This window comes from Pangasianodon hypophthalmus, chromosome 11, assembly GCF_027358585.1.
Source record: "Pangasianodon hypophthalmus isolate fPanHyp1 chromosome 11, fPanHyp1.pri, whole genome shotgun sequence".
In the NCBI taxonomy this organism is placed as follows: domain Eukaryota; kingdom Metazoa; phylum Chordata; class Actinopteri; order Siluriformes; family Pangasiidae; genus Pangasianodon; species Pangasianodon hypophthalmus.
In genome coordinates, this window is record NC_069720.1 from 3,111,918 (window position 1) to 3,129,473 (window position 17,556).

General features: G+C 38.2%; 1 protein-coding gene across 1 annotated transcript in view; it reads right to left on the reverse strand.

Annotated features, from left to right (window-relative positions):
* Nucleotides 1-17,556, reverse strand: part of cpne7 (copine VII) — a 56,181-nt gene that overhangs the window by 23,135 nt on the left and 15,490 nt on the right. The window contains exons 5-11 of the mRNA XM_026930842.3: nucleotides 16,811-16,885; nucleotides 10,971-11,054; nucleotides 10,787-10,876; nucleotides 10,595-10,693; nucleotides 8,193-8,279; nucleotides 2,383-2,442; nucleotides 543-676 (exon numbers count right to left, since the gene is read on the reverse strand). Coding sequence (XP_026786643.1) covers nucleotides 543-676; nucleotides 2,383-2,442; nucleotides 8,193-8,279; nucleotides 10,595-10,693; nucleotides 10,787-10,876; nucleotides 10,971-11,054; nucleotides 16,811-16,885 — 629 coding nt within the window. The remainder of the gene's footprint in view (nucleotides 1-542; nucleotides 677-2,382; nucleotides 2,443-8,192; nucleotides 8,280-10,594; nucleotides 10,694-10,786; nucleotides 10,877-10,970; nucleotides 11,055-16,810; nucleotides 16,886-17,556) is intronic.

Sequence of the window (17,556 nt, forward strand, 5' to 3'; positions counted from 1 at the left end):
ATCCAAGAAGTCATGTCTTGCATAACTCCAATGAGAATAAACTTGTCAAAATAATAACCATTTCCAATAACAACAGAATAACAAATCACAATAATAATAGCCTGAACATTTTAATCATTTCTTTGTGAACTTGCTTACATCAAATATAGTGCAGAACAACAGCTTTTCCTCAAGCTTATAATTCCACTTTTCTGTTTAGAGGAGGAAGAACATGTTGATGTGCTTTTTTTTTAATGAGTCAAGCCTCACTACATGCAGACATATGCATAGGAAGCAACTAATTACTTACACTGAAAAATTAATCTACTTGTGACTATTTTAATGATTCTGACTAAGTCTATTAGCTGATTAGTCTTCAACCAAATTGTCCATGTCTCTTCTGCATCATCCTTCAATCCCATCACTGAAAAGGTCAGACAGAGGAGGCGGAGCTGTGCAGTAAATTCACATTAAGATCTGGTATAAAGAAAAACCCAATTCTATTTCTCCAAACCCTTTTTTTTCTAAAGATCAGCTCTTTCCTGCACACCAATCAGGATTACCTGTCATAATCCTGGCAGATCTCACCCACAGCTATCAAAGCCTTCAGGTACTCATTGGGCTGGTACGGGTTGATGTAGTGGAGGGAGCAGCTATTGCGGGGGTCTCCGTTTGACGCCGTGAAATCAATGGCAACCTGGAGGAAAAGACATATCATCAGACACCCTGTTAACATTCTGAATATAAAGTGGCACAAGAAGTCACTGCCAGATCCTATTTTAGAGCTCAAGCTCAGTAAATAAGTTCTAATGAGCGAGTGTTGCAGCAGGAAAACCTTCTCGCATGTATGTAATAGAGTCTGTCTCTGAAAGTCCAATTAGTCAGCCGTCAGACGGCGTGCCTTCAGTGAAGCCGTACGAGAAGCAGAATCGCTGCTAAAAATACATCTCGAGCATTAAATGTGAAAATGCAACACTGCTCAATTGTAGAATTCAAAGCAAGTTAAGATTTGCTTCAAATTGTAAAATGTAAAGACAGCATTTGCCAAATTAATGCTATAAACTCAATTTGTAACATGCTATGCAAGCCTTGGTGCCACATTAAGCAAAGAATAAAACCATCCATGTCATGCCGTTACAGGAAAACAATCAATGATTGGGTGGCTGTTAACAGCACATACTGAAATGTTTTATTCCTCTTATACCACAGCAATTTGCCAACAATTACAATTCTTTCATTTATTAAAGAACGACACGTCACACTTTTCATCCACTTCATAGTTACATATAATACAGTGGAACATCCATGAAACAAGTTAGCCCCTGTTATCACTTATGTTATAGCATCTTTTTCTCTCTCTTAAAATCAGTAAGACAAAACCTAAAGTTACAGCTTTACCTCTGACTGTTACAAAGTGCTGACACTGGAGAATAAGATGTTAATCTTACAGAAAACATCACCATATCAACAATTATATGATTTCTTTTCTTTTCAGTTGTTTAAACAATACTGCTTAAAAGTTGGTTTATTATTAAATTTAATAGTTATATGTTGAGTGTCCTCCGTACAAGTCCATATGAATGAGCTGTTACTTTAGAAACGATAAGGTATTAATAGCGCATTAATATAAACTTGTGATTTAAAGCTGAATTACTGTCAGAGCTGTGAAATCAATTTTCTGACCAATCAGAATCAAGAATTCAACAACACTGTGGTTGTTGAATTCTTGTGATAAAAGAACATAAATTATTCATTCATCTTCAGTAAGAGCTTTATCCTGATCAGGGGCTTGGTGGATTCTGAGCCTATCCTGGGGCAATTTCGAGTTTTTTTTTGGGATGTGGGAGGAAACCAGAAAACCTGGAGGAAACCCACACGGATATGAGGTGGACATACGAGACTCCACAACGACACTAACTTGAGCTTAGGATTGAACCGGAAACCCTGGAGCTGTGAAGCAGCAAGGTTTTGGTACTCCAAAACATAAATCATTTCATGTTATTTAACCCACGTGCATCCGGCATGAATATTCACATTAATATTTACTCATCAATATTTGTTCATTAATTTTCTCAATTGTCATCCTCCTGGCGTGGTTGATATTGAGAGTCTGGTTACTGACAGAGATTTTAATTCATTCATGCAGTTGCTTCTAGCAGGACATTTTCGAGCAACAATGATTCACTTTCACACTCTGGGGAAAACAGAAAGTGCAAGCGAGCCAGCCAGGACGATCTGACAATGTGATATAGCGAGTGTTTATTCAGTAGAGCAGTTGAATATGATGGGAAAAGCCAATGTAGAACAGGGCAGGAGTGCAGAAATGTGCATGCATTAGCAAGCAGAGAATGGATTTCTCATTGTTAGGAACAAGCTTGCATTTGCATTTGGCATGGTACTTACTGTAAAGTGTATCTGGCATCCTCCCATTATGTAGTCCAGGAAGGAGTAAACTCTGTGGAGCTGTGGAACAGAGAGTTCAGCATAAATCTCAGAACACAGTGACCTGGTGAGATGAACAGTAAAGCAGTCAGATATCAGAACAGATGCTTGCAATCATTTTATTGCAATGGATTGTATGAATCATGGGAAAAGTTGATATTTGATGATCAGCATTAAACAATATAGGTGAAAACCAGCATTGTAACAATAAACACAATTCAAATTCGATACCATACATTTTGTGCGTCTTAGTTTTCCATTTTGTCTTAAAACGTAACAAAATCAAACATTTAACATTAAACTTTATTAGCTCTCTAGCCAGATTTTCACTGGTACGCACTGAAAAACCATACAAATAGATAGCACAAAAAGAAAGTAGAACTGGAAATTGGGAAAAGGAGACAGATTTTTTCATATTTCTCTGAATTTGCACCTTAACTACCTTAATTTTTCCACCCGCAACCATGTTTCAAGTTAAAAAAAATAAATAAATTTTGCCCTGCAGGTGTGTTTTAGTGTCTCAAGGTGGCATGTCTGAAGTCGCGCAGCTCTCTGTAGCTGAAACATGTTTTTGAATCCAGCGCGCTTCACTATACAGAGTAAAGTCTCATCTCTCATCGTCTGTAACTATGAACAATCGCGGTGGTGATTTCTTGAACCTGGATTGAAATGCTACCGAGAAAGAGAGAGTATATGTGTGTGTGTGTTTGTCTTCTATGTAGACACCCATGTTGTCTTTGCAATGGTATTAGCGCTGGATGGTATGCTACTATATTAGCTTGTGAAAACAGCATACTTAAGAGAAGTGAGTTTTTTAAACTCGTGCAGCCTCTCCTGATTTGAGATAAAGAGAGAGCTACTTTTTCAGAGGAGAGAGTATGGGCTGGATTAAGTTTAAATGTTTTACACTTGACGTAATATAAACACTATTTTATGAAAAATAGCTGACTTTATTACGCAGTTTGTCAAATGTATTGTTTGATACGCAGAGCTATGTATTGTATAGTTATACAATTACGCATGATAGTTAACCCCTTCATCTATCAGTGCATTATTCATTAATTTTAGTGAAAGTAATAAGAAAGGTATGGAGTTAAGACAGTAAGGAATGTTAAGTCCGGACCAGCTCCCTTGAGTTTAATTCTCTATAAACAACCAAGACAATCATTTTGACCTTTCTAATGTTTTGAGATGTAATTGCTTTGAGGAAACAAAACTCCCATGTCCACTGATCCCTGACTTTCATTTAATTAGGCCCAGACTCAGACTTGAGCTTGAGCGTCTATAGTGAGGATTTATGACTGAAATCACTTAATACAGTGCCTCAATATCATCCAAGAATACTGCGCTTAAGTCCAAGGTCAGAATCACGTGTAACTGAGAAATGCTTCGCACTCCAGACAGTGTAGGTATCTCTTGCATAACTTTCTGAATAACAATTAAGTCTGTAGTTACGTCTAGGGTCTGAAAAGTGACGTGTGCATTTGCAGTATTAAATCCTCAATAGAGTTTGAAACGTTTTCTTAGAATTGTCTCAGTCTTGGGCATTGATCTTGCTAAATATGAGCTTGATGTCAACCGAGAGTTTGTAAAATGAATGTCACTGTTGCATTTTCTTTTCACATTGTCATACAAGAAGTAGTTCCTTCTGCTAGAAAACAGCCTAAGCATTAGTATGATGCACAAATGAAGCCAACTGTAACAAATTCGAGGGAGGTGGATGCAAGTGCAGACAAGCAATGAGCGAGCCAAAAACTAGAAAAACTATAACAAAGGGGCAAGATGGGGTGGGGCGGGGTGGGGCGAGGCAGGGCAAGGCAACATAAAAGCAAGCTACTCACAATCCAAACACACCATAATAGTAACAAAACACACAATAAACACAATGCCCAGTAACAAGGGAGACGAATGGCAGAATTTATATAGGGGAACTTATTAGGGGGAACACAAACAGGTGTGCACAAACAGAGGAAGTGATACAGACAACAGAAGAAGACATTCCAAAATGTGAATGAGAGTGCCCCCTGGCAGTCTGGGGAGGAATTGTCCATGATAAATGTGACAAGTTGAAGTAAAGGCTTGGCCTTGAAAAGGATTTGATAGTTTTCTGTCTCAATCTCGACTCAGTCTTGCTTCAATTCAATTTAATTCAGTTTTATTTATATACCGCTTTTAACAAAAGACATTGTCACAAAGCAGCTTTACAGAAATCTGGATATAAATTTTACATTTAAGAATTTACCCCTAATGAGCAAGCCAGAGGCAAGGGTGGCAAGGAAAAACTCCCTGAGACGACATGAGGAAGCGACCTCAAGAGGAATCAGACTCAAAAGGGAACCCATCGTCATCTGGGTGACACCAGATAATGCGATTATAAATAATTCCCTTCTATAACTGTATACTATATAGTCAGGAAGTGCTACTTGTGTTAACAGGAACTTGACTATGAGCATCAGAGTCATTTCTGAATTCATTATGGTTTTAACTTTCAGTTGAGCTCGATCTTGACTTGGACTTGACCTCCTTAAGACTCAGTCTTGACTCGATCTTGGCTAGTCCTGGTCTTGGACTTATCTTAGATTTGACAATGAAGGTCATGAATACAGTCCTATTCCTCACTGTGCACACTGTGAATATTGCCCCTCAGAATCTGTGTGTAAATCTGTTTTTTCTTTATGTTAATTGCAAATAATTCATTTAAAATCACGTTTCCTAATAGGAAATTACAATGTTAATAGTATACCATATGTCATCCATATATGGTGCACTTATGGATTAATTAATAAATAATGGTCAAAACATAAAATCGTAATTTGTCTTCCGGACATTTCTTATGACTTAAAACCTTAAAATAATAGAGTAGCTATGGATAGATAGATAGATAGATAGATATTTGAATATTTGAAACTTTAGTCTGTGTTACAGTATGAATAAGCATTCACAATTCAAACAGTCCAAATAACCACGCCGGTCAATCTAGTAGTTATGTTATGTCAGCCTTTCAAGTGTTAAGCACTTTAAAAGAAAAACATGTTTCTGAAAAGTATTAAGTAACAAAGAATTAGTGCTCAAATTTGTGTTTGGAGCAGAAGAGCAGAGATGTACAAAAGCTCCATATTCTCTTTTCTCTTCATCTGACACCAACCCACACAGAATTATGTATTGATTCCTTTCTCAATGAATCCAAACCCATGATTCAAGAAGCTTCAGCAGAATGAGGTAATGGAAAAGCATTCACTTTAAAAGTGTGGCTTTCTGAAAAGACACATACCAAGGCGAACATCATGTACACACTCCTGTGCTGTGTCTTCAGCTGGTACATTCACTACACACAACCACTCCTGCACTGTGTCTTCAGCTGACACATTCACTACACACAAACACTCCTGCACTGTGTCTCAAGCTGAGATATTCACTACATAAACACTCCTGCACCGTGTCTTCAGCTGACACATTCACTACATACAAACACTCCTGCGCTGTGTCTCAGTCTTAGACATTTACTACACACACACACACACACACACACACACTCCTGCGCTGTGTCTCAGTCTTAGACATTTATTACACACACACACACACACACACACACACACACACACTCCTGCACTGTCTCAAACTGAGACATTCACTACATACAAACACTTCCGCGCTGTGTCTCAGGCTTAGACATTCACTACACACAAACACTCCTGCACTGTGTCTTCAGCTGACACATTCACTACACACAAACACTCCTGCACTGTGTCTTCAGCTGACACATTCACTACACACAAACACTCCTGCACTGTGTCTCAAGCTGAGATATTCACTACATAAACACTCCTGCACCGTGTCTTCAGCTGACACATTCACTACATACAAACACTCCTGCGCTGTGTCTCAGTCTTAGACATTTACTACACACACACACACACACACACACATACACACACACACACACTCCTGCACTGTCTCAAACTGAGACATTCACTACATACAAACACTTCCGCGCTGTCTCAGGCTTAGACTTTTACTACACACACACACACACACACACACACACACTCCTGCACTGTGTCTCAATCTGAGACATTCACTACACACACACACACACACATTCACACAGACACCTGCACCGTGTCTTCAGCTGGTACATTCACTACATACAAACACTCCTGTGCTGTGTCTCAGGCTTAGACATTCACTACACACACACACACACACACACACACACATACACTCCTGCACTGTGTCTCAAACTGAGACATTCACCACACACACACACACACTCCTGCACCATGTCTTCAGTTGACACATTCACTAAATACAAACACTCCTGCGCTGTGCCTCAGGCTTAGACATTCACTACACACACTCCTGCGCTGTGTCTCGAGATGACACATTCACTACACACACACTCCTGCACTGTGTCTCAGGCTTAGACATTCACTACACACACTCCTGCGCTGTGTCTTGAGATGACACATTCACTACACACACACTCCTGCGCTGTGTCTCAGGCTTAGACATTCACTACACACACACTCCTGCACTGTGCCTCAGGCTTAGACATTCACTACACACACTCCTGCGCTGTGTCTCGAGATGACACATTCACTACACACACACTCCTGCACTGTGTCTCAGGCTTAGACATTCACTACACACACACTCCTGCACTGTGCCTTTAGCTGACTCATTCACTACACACACACTCCTGCACTGTGCCTTTAGCTGACTCATTCACTACACACACACTTCTGCACTGTGCCTTTAGCTGACTCATTCACTACAAACACACTCCTGCACTGTGTCTCGAGTTGAGACATTCACTACACACACACTTCTGCACTGTGTCTCAGGCTTAGACATTCTCTACACACACTCCTGCGCTGTGTCTCGAGATGACACATTCACTACACACACACTCCTGCACTGTGTCTCAGGCTTAGACATTCACTACACACACACTCCTGCACTGTGCCTTTAGCTGACACATTCACTACACACACACTCCTGCGCTGTGTCTCAGGCTTAGACATTCACTACACACACACTCCTGCACTGTGCCTCAGGCTTAGACATTCACTACACACACTCCTGCGCTGTGTCTCGAGATGACACATTCACTACACACACTCCCGCACTGTGTCTCAGGCTTAGACATTCACTACACACACACTCCTGCACTGTGCCTTTAGCTGACTCATTCACTACACACACACTCCTGCACTGTGTCTCGAGTTGAGACATTCACTACACACACACTTCTGCACTGTGTCTCAGGCTTAGACATTCTCTACACACACTCCTGCGCTGTGTCTCGAGATGACACATTCACTACACACATACTCCTGCACTGTGCCTTTAGCTGACTCATTCACTACACACACACTCCTGCGCTGTGTCTCAGGCTTAGACATTCACTACACACACACTCCTGCGCTGTGCCTCAGGCTTAGACATTCACTACACACACTCCCGTGCTGTGTCTCGAGATGACACATTCACTACACACACATTCCTGCACTGTGCCTTTAGCTGACTCATTCACTACACACACACTCCTGCGCTGTCTCAGGCTTAGACATTCACTACACACACACTCCTGCGCTGTGCCTCAGGCTTAGACATTCACTACACACACTCCTGCACTGTGTCTCGAGATGACACATTCACTACACACACTCCTGTATTAATAACACAATCCTGTATTAATAACACTGCATTCCCATAAACACTAACTCATGGTAATGATCTGATGGATTTACACCACTCCTGTCTCCTACCTTCAGATCCGTGAGGATGACCAGGCCAGAGTTCTTGTAGTTCTTCTTCTTTACTTTGTATTTTGGGTTCACGCAGTCCCATGTGACCTTCAGGAGCACAGCGAGAGAGCGGAGAACAAGGCTGAGTCGGTTCATGGAAGCACAAACTTGATTATGCAACATGATTTATTTTAACTTCTAAGACATAGCATTGGCATTAAATACTGTTTTTTATTTACACATTATAATAGTTTAGCTTCATTTGCTAAACTAACCACATTGTTGTTAACAAATATTAAACAATTTAGCTAAGTGTTAGCTCCATATATCAGGATTCTGACGTATTCTGAGGTTAGTAGCTAGCTATGTTTACTACCAAGCTAATGTTTGGCTGATATCTAATAATATTATAGTATTGTATATTATAACTATTGAACGAAATGGAGATTATGTAGAGAAATGATACACTTTTGTGACACCTTTTTACAATAAACAATGCAAAATAAAAAAAAATAAATTAAGTTAAATAAATTGAATTAATAAATTAAGGTTTTCATTTGATTATATAACTATTATATAATGTATTTAAATTTAGCAAGTTCTTTAACAAGCTAGCTAACATTATGTGAACTACTTTATTGTCTAATTTAGTTTACTAGCTAGCATAATTTTTTGTGAGATTTTTAATAAATCCTGAAATTCACCAATGAATGATCCAAAAAATATAAATCTTTACCCATGTCACATTAAATATTTTTATACCACAGCGCTGCTGAATTCTCAAATCTGATTGGTCTGTTTGTTAATTTTCTCATGATGAGGGAATGATTATAACTGCTATATCGTAATAAGATCTAACTTGTTTCACAGATACTCCACAAGTGGATACAAATGGATAAAAAAATCCTTCATAAATAAAAGATCTCTGATTATTTTCTTGTAACAGCACACCCCCAAGTGTTTTATTCCTTTGTTATTTAGTTCAGCATGTACTGCTTTCACAATATGCAGCAATATACTGTATAGGATTATACTGCATTTAGAAAATGAGTAAAATAGCTAATTCTGGTACATCTCAGTTTCTTGTCAGATTAAAGTTTTTTGCATTGGGTGGCTAGGCAGAAGGCCTTTCTCACAAAAAACATCCAACTAAATCACCCCAGACCATGTGGCAAAATGTGTTATGGTTTGATGAGACCAATTCCAAAAGGTAAAATAATTCCATAATTCCAAAAGATATGTTTGGTGCAAAAAAAAAAAAAAAAAAAAAAAAGCACATCACCAAAAGAACACCATACCCACAGTGAAGCATGGTGGTGGCAGCATTGTGTTTTACAGCTGCTTTTTTTCAGTTGGAACTGGGGCTTTTATCAAAGTGGAGGGAATCATGAGTAGCTACAAATGCTAGTCGATTTTAGCGCAAAACCTTCAGGTGTCTATTGGTAAGCTGAAGATGAAAAGGAATTTGACCTTTCAGCATGACAATGACCCAAAGCATACATCCAAATCAACAGAGGAATGGCTTCACCAAAAGAAGATCAATGTTTCTGAATGACCTTGCCAGAGCCCAGACTGAATCCAACTAAAAATCTGTGGGGTGACCTGAAGCGAGCTGTGCACATTATTTATGGGAAAATATTGCCAAGTCAAGATGTGCCACGCTGGTAGACTCTCAGCCAGAAAGACTGAGTGGTGTAATAAAATCAAAAGGTCCTTCAGCATCGTATTAGTTTATGGGTGTGCACATTAATGTAAGTTTTTTATTTTGCCTAATTTTCCCTTAAAAAGTTTCTGATTGTTATTTACTTAATTTTAATATGTTGTAATTTCACTATAAGGGTGGAAAAAGTTTTGACATGACTTAATTTTTTTATATCACAAAAACCTGCCGTGTGTAGACTTTTTATATCCATTGTATATATATATATATATATATATATATATATATATATATATATATATATATATAGACACTTTTCAGACAAAAAACATAATGAGGCCTGCTGGGTTTTGCTGCAAAATAACAAGCAAGTTAAAATAAATAAGAAGACAGTTAAAGTCTCCAGAAGAACTGTGGCTGCTTCAGTGAAACTTACAGCTCATTTCCTTATAAAACTGCACAAATTGTACCTGAGACTACTATTTTTTTTTTTAGTATTTTTTTAATGTAGAAACATTTAGTTTCATTATATATATATATATATATATATATATATATACATATATATGTGTGTATATATATATATACATATATATATATATATATATATATATATATATATATATATATATATATATATATATATATATATATATGTATATATGTATATACACACACACACCACTTCTTTTGGCTTCTCAAGTCTCTCTGGAAGAAAATTGGTTCATTCATGACGCACATCAATGCAGTGTCTCTCACTGACCTTGTTTCCTCCAGAAACTTGCTGCATCTCTTTGAACGTGGCGTAAAACTCGCCAATGAAGTCATGCTTCCCTCTCGAGTCATAATCCCACACCAGGCACTGCGGGTGAACAGATGTATTTCAGATGACACATTTTATTCACTTTTTACGATTCGTTACTTGTGTCTTGTTTCCTCTCATTCACTTACGTACCTTTAGCTTCCTGTCCTCATCGCAGCTGCACAGGGAAATGAGGGAGACTTTAAACGGCTGCCACACGGGGTTCAGGTTGTTCTTGATCACCTGTGACGAGTATCAAAAAAAATCAAAAAAGCACTAAACACAGGGACAACAGGAAGAATAACGAATCACTCTTTAGTGAAGCAACGCCACTCACTTCTGTTCTGTGTACAAGCTGCTCTGTGCTGTCATCGTTCACACGATAAATCTCCAAGAATGGATCGGATTTGCTGAAAAGATCCTACAGACGTACACATCAACAAGGCTTCAGTTAGGAACGAGGTTAGTGGTGAAAATAAAGTAAAATAAAATATACAGTACATTTTTTTTTTAGTACAAAAATTAAGTAAACATACAGTAAATTGAAAATATTTTTTTTACATAAAATACATGTTTAGATAAATTAAAAGGAAATAAATAAATAAATAAATAAATAAAGTCAAATAAAACTAAAAATCAAATACAAATGGGTCAGATTTCCTGACATACACAAGCATACACACACTTCGGTTATAATAGAACTGAGTGATGAAAATGAAATAAAATCTAATAAAATAAAATGAAAAGTAAAATAAAATATAATCAGATACAATTGCACAATCAGTAATCGCTCCTCAGGTGAGGCCTCATGCAGCAGGAAATTGAGGCGAATCTTATTCTCTGTGGTTCACTTCCTGATGCTCTGCCACTGTTTTCTCTCACAGCTGTGACCAATCAAATCAGGAAACGGACAGGAAAACAATAATTTGACATGTATCTTTGAGTCACGGCTTGGTTAGTTGCCAGCCAAGGGCAATGGATTGTGCAGGGCAGGGAGGCCACGAGAGGAAGTGGGAGAGCAAAAAGGAGAGAAAAGTCCAAACGAGCTGCATAATACCCCCTTTTTCGCCACATTAAGCCAGAGCGAGAATCAGGACTGGATTGGGTTGTCAAGGTAACAGGTCTGCCTGAGAGCCGAGCGATTTGGACGAGTGATTTGTCCACATTTAATCTCGAAGCTGCCATTATTTGTAAAGTCCTTCATTCTGTGTAGAACCCTACAATGAAGCATTTCCCTTCCAGACAGCATTCCACGTAGAACCCCTGGTTTTTCTTTTTAATTTCAAATCATTATGATCATTAAACTCAACAACAGATTACAACAGAGATGTTCTCTTTCATAAACGGTTCCACATGGAACACTTGGTAGAACCATTAACCATCCAAAGCATCCTTAACGAGCACTTTTTCTGATTTGTTTGCTATTTCAGAAGGTTATATTAGATAACAGACATCTTAAATGAGATCACATGACAACAGGAATCCTAATAATAAGATGGAGATGATTTTTTTTTTTTAATTGGGCCAAACTTATTCCCTTTCTTCAGCCCTTGAATCAAGCCTTGGTAGTAGGTAAAGAAGATCAATCTTGTCGTCTTTCAAATTTCAGATAATATTTGGGAAAATAACAAAAAATGACCAAGATTGTGTTTTTCAGCCTATATATACACTCACCATCCTCTTTAATAGGAACACCTTTACACCTGCTCATTCATGCAATTATACAGTCATGAGGCAGCAGTGTATTGTATAACATCATGCAGGTAGAGGTTAAGAGTTTAATATTCATATCATACAACAAAATGGGGAAAGTGTGATCACAGTGACTTTGACCATGGGATGGTTGTTGGTGCCAGATGGGCTGGTTTGAGCATTTCAGAAACTCCTGAGAGTTAGAGATAGTCATGTAATTCCCATTTAGTGTGTCATTGGTTTATTGCCCTAGTGCGTCATTAGTGTGTCACCTTCTGATTAGTTTGTAAACTTAAGCCTGTCTGTTTCTTTGTCTGGTTGTGAAGTCATTAAGTCTGAGCCTTTTTTCCTGCACTTCCTTGTTTCAGTGTTTTCCTAGTCCTGAGTATACTCTGGTTCTGGCATTTTTCCTGGTTTCCTGACCTGTACCTGTGCTTCAACTACAACTATAGATTATCCTAGTTTGTATCTACCTATCTGTGTTTTGACCCAGGCCTGGAATAATGTTGACTATGATATTTGGATTAAACGTTGATCTCAGACGATTATGTCCTGACTCCACCCTGCATGATACAGAGATTATATAGAATGGTGCCAAAAAACATCCAGTGAGCAGCAGTGATATCATTGTTATATCAGAAACAGTGATATCAGAAACACCTTGTTGATGACAGAGGTTAGAGGAGAATGGCCAGACTGGATCAAGCTGACAGAAAGGCTACAGAAACTTAAATCACCACTCTTTACAACCGTGGTGAGCAGAAAAGCATCTCAGAATGAACAACACGTCAAACATTAAGGCTACTGCAGAACAGAAGACAACATCAGGTTCCACTCCTCTCAGCCAACAACAGGAATATGACATTTTGCCACACATTTAAGATAATACTGCATACTTTATTCCAGCCATACCTTCAACATGAGGTCATGTGATTTATCATTCTTAGCATAGCATTAACACGAGATATTTAATGGCATCATTAATGGAGAATTCTGTTCTACTTCATTTTTTATTCTCGGCTAAAGACTTTTAATGCATAATGTTCCCAGCATGTTCTCAAAAACACATTATTTTAATTATGCCAAAGTGGTTTCTAAGGTGTGAAGAGGTTTTCACTATCAAGCATCCAGAGCTGAATATACAGAAATAAACCTGCGTATTTTTCAGCACTTGATTTCTACACGAAGAACCGCTGTGAACTTTAGATCTTAAGAACAACACTCATAGATCACGTTAGAGAAACGAAAATCGTGCGTCCTTCCTGTCTTAGCCGTAGCAGTGAGAGTAATGAGTAACTCAAAGTCATTTGAATAGACAGATCCTGTCTAAAGATTGCAGCTCAGTCATTACTCTGTCTAGACATTTGGCCATCTTTATCCTCTGTCCCTGATGCACAAAGCTATTTGGCTCGTTTCGTGTTTCTTCTGACTTAGATTACACGACAGAATTACATTGTAGGTGTGAGCCATTTACGGCTAAACTCACTCATTTCAGTCATCAGAGTTATATTTAGCCAATTCATTGCCGGCTCATAACATCACTGACTAAATGGCATTGATCGGGAAAGCTAAACACGGTAAATCACTCTTAATGAACAAGCCACAGACTACAGATGAATGTCAGAGGAAGTGCTGAGATAAAAACACAAAGCCTCAGGAGACACACAGGTTCAGCCAGAGCAGAGAAACAGCATTAAGCACTACACTAGCTGTATGATAGGTGGAAATGAGGTGGAAAGGTCTTCAGTAATGTAAGCATCTTTTTTTCAGGCTTTACTTGTGTAATTAAAATGTAATGCTTGTACTCATACTCAATGAAAAGTTTTCAATGAAAAAAAAACAATTTTTTACTCCGTAGATTTTCATTTAAAACCTGCTTTACACTGAAACGATCATAAAAGAATTCTTTGATTGTGACTGATTGACAGTCTTGGTATACATAATGTGATATGCAGCTGATTTAATGCCATTGTAAACAAAAATGGCCAATGACAAAGCCATCTAATGCAAAAAGTCACCCTATGACTTCACAAATAGATGATTATGTATGGAATAACACACGACAGCCATGCGGTTATACAAAACTAATCCCCCCTGTGGTAGAGTGATGTGGCATGATGCAAAGAGGATTATTTTTGTATAACAGCACGGACTAGAGTGTGTTATTCAACTTACACCACAATGATTATACCAAAGATTACAATGTTTAATTTATTAATGAACGACACATCACACATTTTACCAGTTTAATGCTGTGAACGTCCAAAAGACAACTTAGTTCCTGTTATCACTTACGTTATAGCTCTCTCTCTCTCGCTCACTCACTTTCTCAAAAACACACAGCTTGTCATGTTACAGAGAAACCAGAAAACTCCTCTGTCCTGGAGATTTTCCTGTGCTGGGAAACTTTGCAAAGCACTGTGAATGTACAGAGCTGTGACACCTGTGCATCCTTCCATAAATGTAAAATAAATGTCTCCTAACAAAAAGATGTCACCAGACCAAAGATTATATGTTTTTCTTTCTTAAACAATGATGTGATCTTTTTTAAACCGTTTACTATTATTAGTCTGAGATTATATGGAGCGTTCGCCGTACAAGTGTGTGTGTATGAGCTGTTACTATAGAAATGATAATGTATAAGGACAAGCGCATTAATATATACAGTATTATACAGTAGGTATATTATACATACAGTTATACAGTAAACCTATTGTTCGTGTTAAAGCAGGAAATACTGTCCGAGCCATGCCGTTATACAGAATATAACTGTCTGAAAGAGAAATGTAGTGTTTGAAAACAAGGTGAGTAGAAAATAGAGATTTTTCTTTTGAAATATAATGAGTAAAAATTAAAAGTATGAGCTGAAAGAAAAACTCAAGTAAAGTACAGATACTTTAGAGGAAAAAAACAGACTTACGTACAGTAAAGTAATTGGACTTTGTTACTTCCCACCTCTGCTCTGTGGTATTTTTACTTCCACTTAATTAAGTTTTTAACATAAGAGCCATTTTTCTCTTTTTTCCACCCTAATGATAAGTGTGAGCCGTGACAGTAAACCCCGCCTACCTTTAGCATCATTAAAACTACATCACTAACGAGTATATTGGAGCACATATGGCAAAGATCAGAGTCGATGAAAACGCAGTGAGGATTCCTCATCAAATATGTCATCATTAGTCTTTCAGATTAAAGGTTCCTGAAATTAAAAGACTTCAGTGTTCCTAAGGAAATAAATTAATAACATGCATGAGCTTCACATCTGCATGAATTCATGAATATGTAATGTAGTGTTACGCAGCACATCCACGACTCCACAGGGTCTGAAATACTGTGCCGCCTCCAGCAGCGACCCGGGCCGTGACAAACTCGGCTTTGTGATGAGATGCAGACCTGCTGGTGAGACTAAGCGGATCTAGATTTACAGAAGTTTAAGAGCTAGCACCAGTCCACATCAGGAGCAGAAATCTCCGCCTGAAGGTGCATTTAATCTGAGCCACTGTTCTGACAGACAGTCAAGCTGCATGAGCTCACAAAATTCAAACACCATCTCCAAATGCCATCTCTTGGCTAGCACTTTCACTCTGAAGCTCAGGGTGATCAATGATCTCGCACGGATATCGACTTGTCGCCATGGATCATTTGAGATTCACACAGAATGTGAACAAAAATGTTCGCTCCTTATCGCTCCATGCAAGCAGAGCCTAGGGGAAATCGAGAGCGAAACGTGAAAAACAGCCAGAAAGAGCATTGGAAAGGGAAACAAACAGAAAAATGGAAATAAGAGAGAGCAGGAAGCGAAGCAAGGGCCGAGAGCTAGAGGTATGGAAGGGTTTGTGTACACAGCGAGAGCACCGCAGGACGAGCAGATCCCCGTGGATCCCCGCAGAACCGCTCGGCTACATGGGCTAACGTGTAGGAGAAGCTGTTTGCACACAGAGAGGAAGGCCGGAGACCCCCCGCCGCTCGCCCCCCTGTCGCCCACCCGCCTGTCACTCTGCCCCCCTGCTGAAACTCCAGCTCCAGCTTCTACTGTGACTGCAGGGGTTCAGCTGAACAGAACAGAAAAACCAAGCAATATGCCGGGCAATATTCAGTACAAAAAAGTTATTTGTTTTTTATTTTATTTAAATCTATGCTGTAGAATTGTAACTTTTAATTATCAGTGATTTAATGAAGAAAGTTAATACTTTAAGTTATTTGAGTGATTTACGTTTTATTTAACAACTATTAATTTAGTTCCAATGCTTGATCAACAATCAGTAGTCTCTAAGGTACTTTCACATTTACCAATTATTGCCACTATCAGTCCAGAGGTTTGAGGAGGGATTAGAAATGAAACCGTTCTAGGTTTCGATTAAAGGGGTGAAAATTTCAGCATGATCTAAAAAAAATATTGCTAAAGGTAAAAAAAAAAAATGCAGCTGTTAAATCAAGCTATTGAGATTTAAATAAAAAAAAAAAGGATTAATTTCTTCCTTTTACCTTATCATCCAACTTTTTGGCACAGAACGAGAGCTCGACGTATCCATTGTTGCCAGAAATTTCCTCAGCATGAATCTAAGGGAAATAGAAAAGCAGTTAATTACATTTTTGTGCTTTTTGTTGTTTGTCCATGTTTGAAGTATAGATATGGATTTTTTCAGATGGAAATGATAGACTCGCTCTGGTCAAACCATGATCATTTATTTACTCTGTTCCCAAATGCAAAAATGTATACTCTGAAAGGATAAAATGCATATTCTCTTTTTTGACAAGAATTTTTAACCATGAAGGAAAATGTTTACATGATTCAGTGATATAAATAGTGGGCTTTTTTGTGCTGCCTGGAAAATGGGTTTTAATCAATCATGCTATAAATCAGATGGAATTTGTAAGGAATGAAACATGAGAGGATGTGCTTTTATAGGAAAATTTTCAACAACTGGGTGGTGTGATGAAGCTGAGTTACTTTTACCACTATGAGCTTATTTTTATTATTATTTTTTTGATTATTTTTTAAAGAACATCATAATTTTTTTTTATCCATTTAATGTTGTGGAATGTCTGCTAAACAAGTCAGTTCCTGTTATCCCTTACATTATAGCAGCTAACAGTCCTGCTCTCTCTTTTTTATCTCTGGAAGTTAATAAGATCAAAAATGCAGCATGTCACATTACTGAGAAAGCAGAAAGCGCAAACTTCTCCATCCTGAAGACTGGTGGAAAGCACTTACAAAGTGCTGACACTGG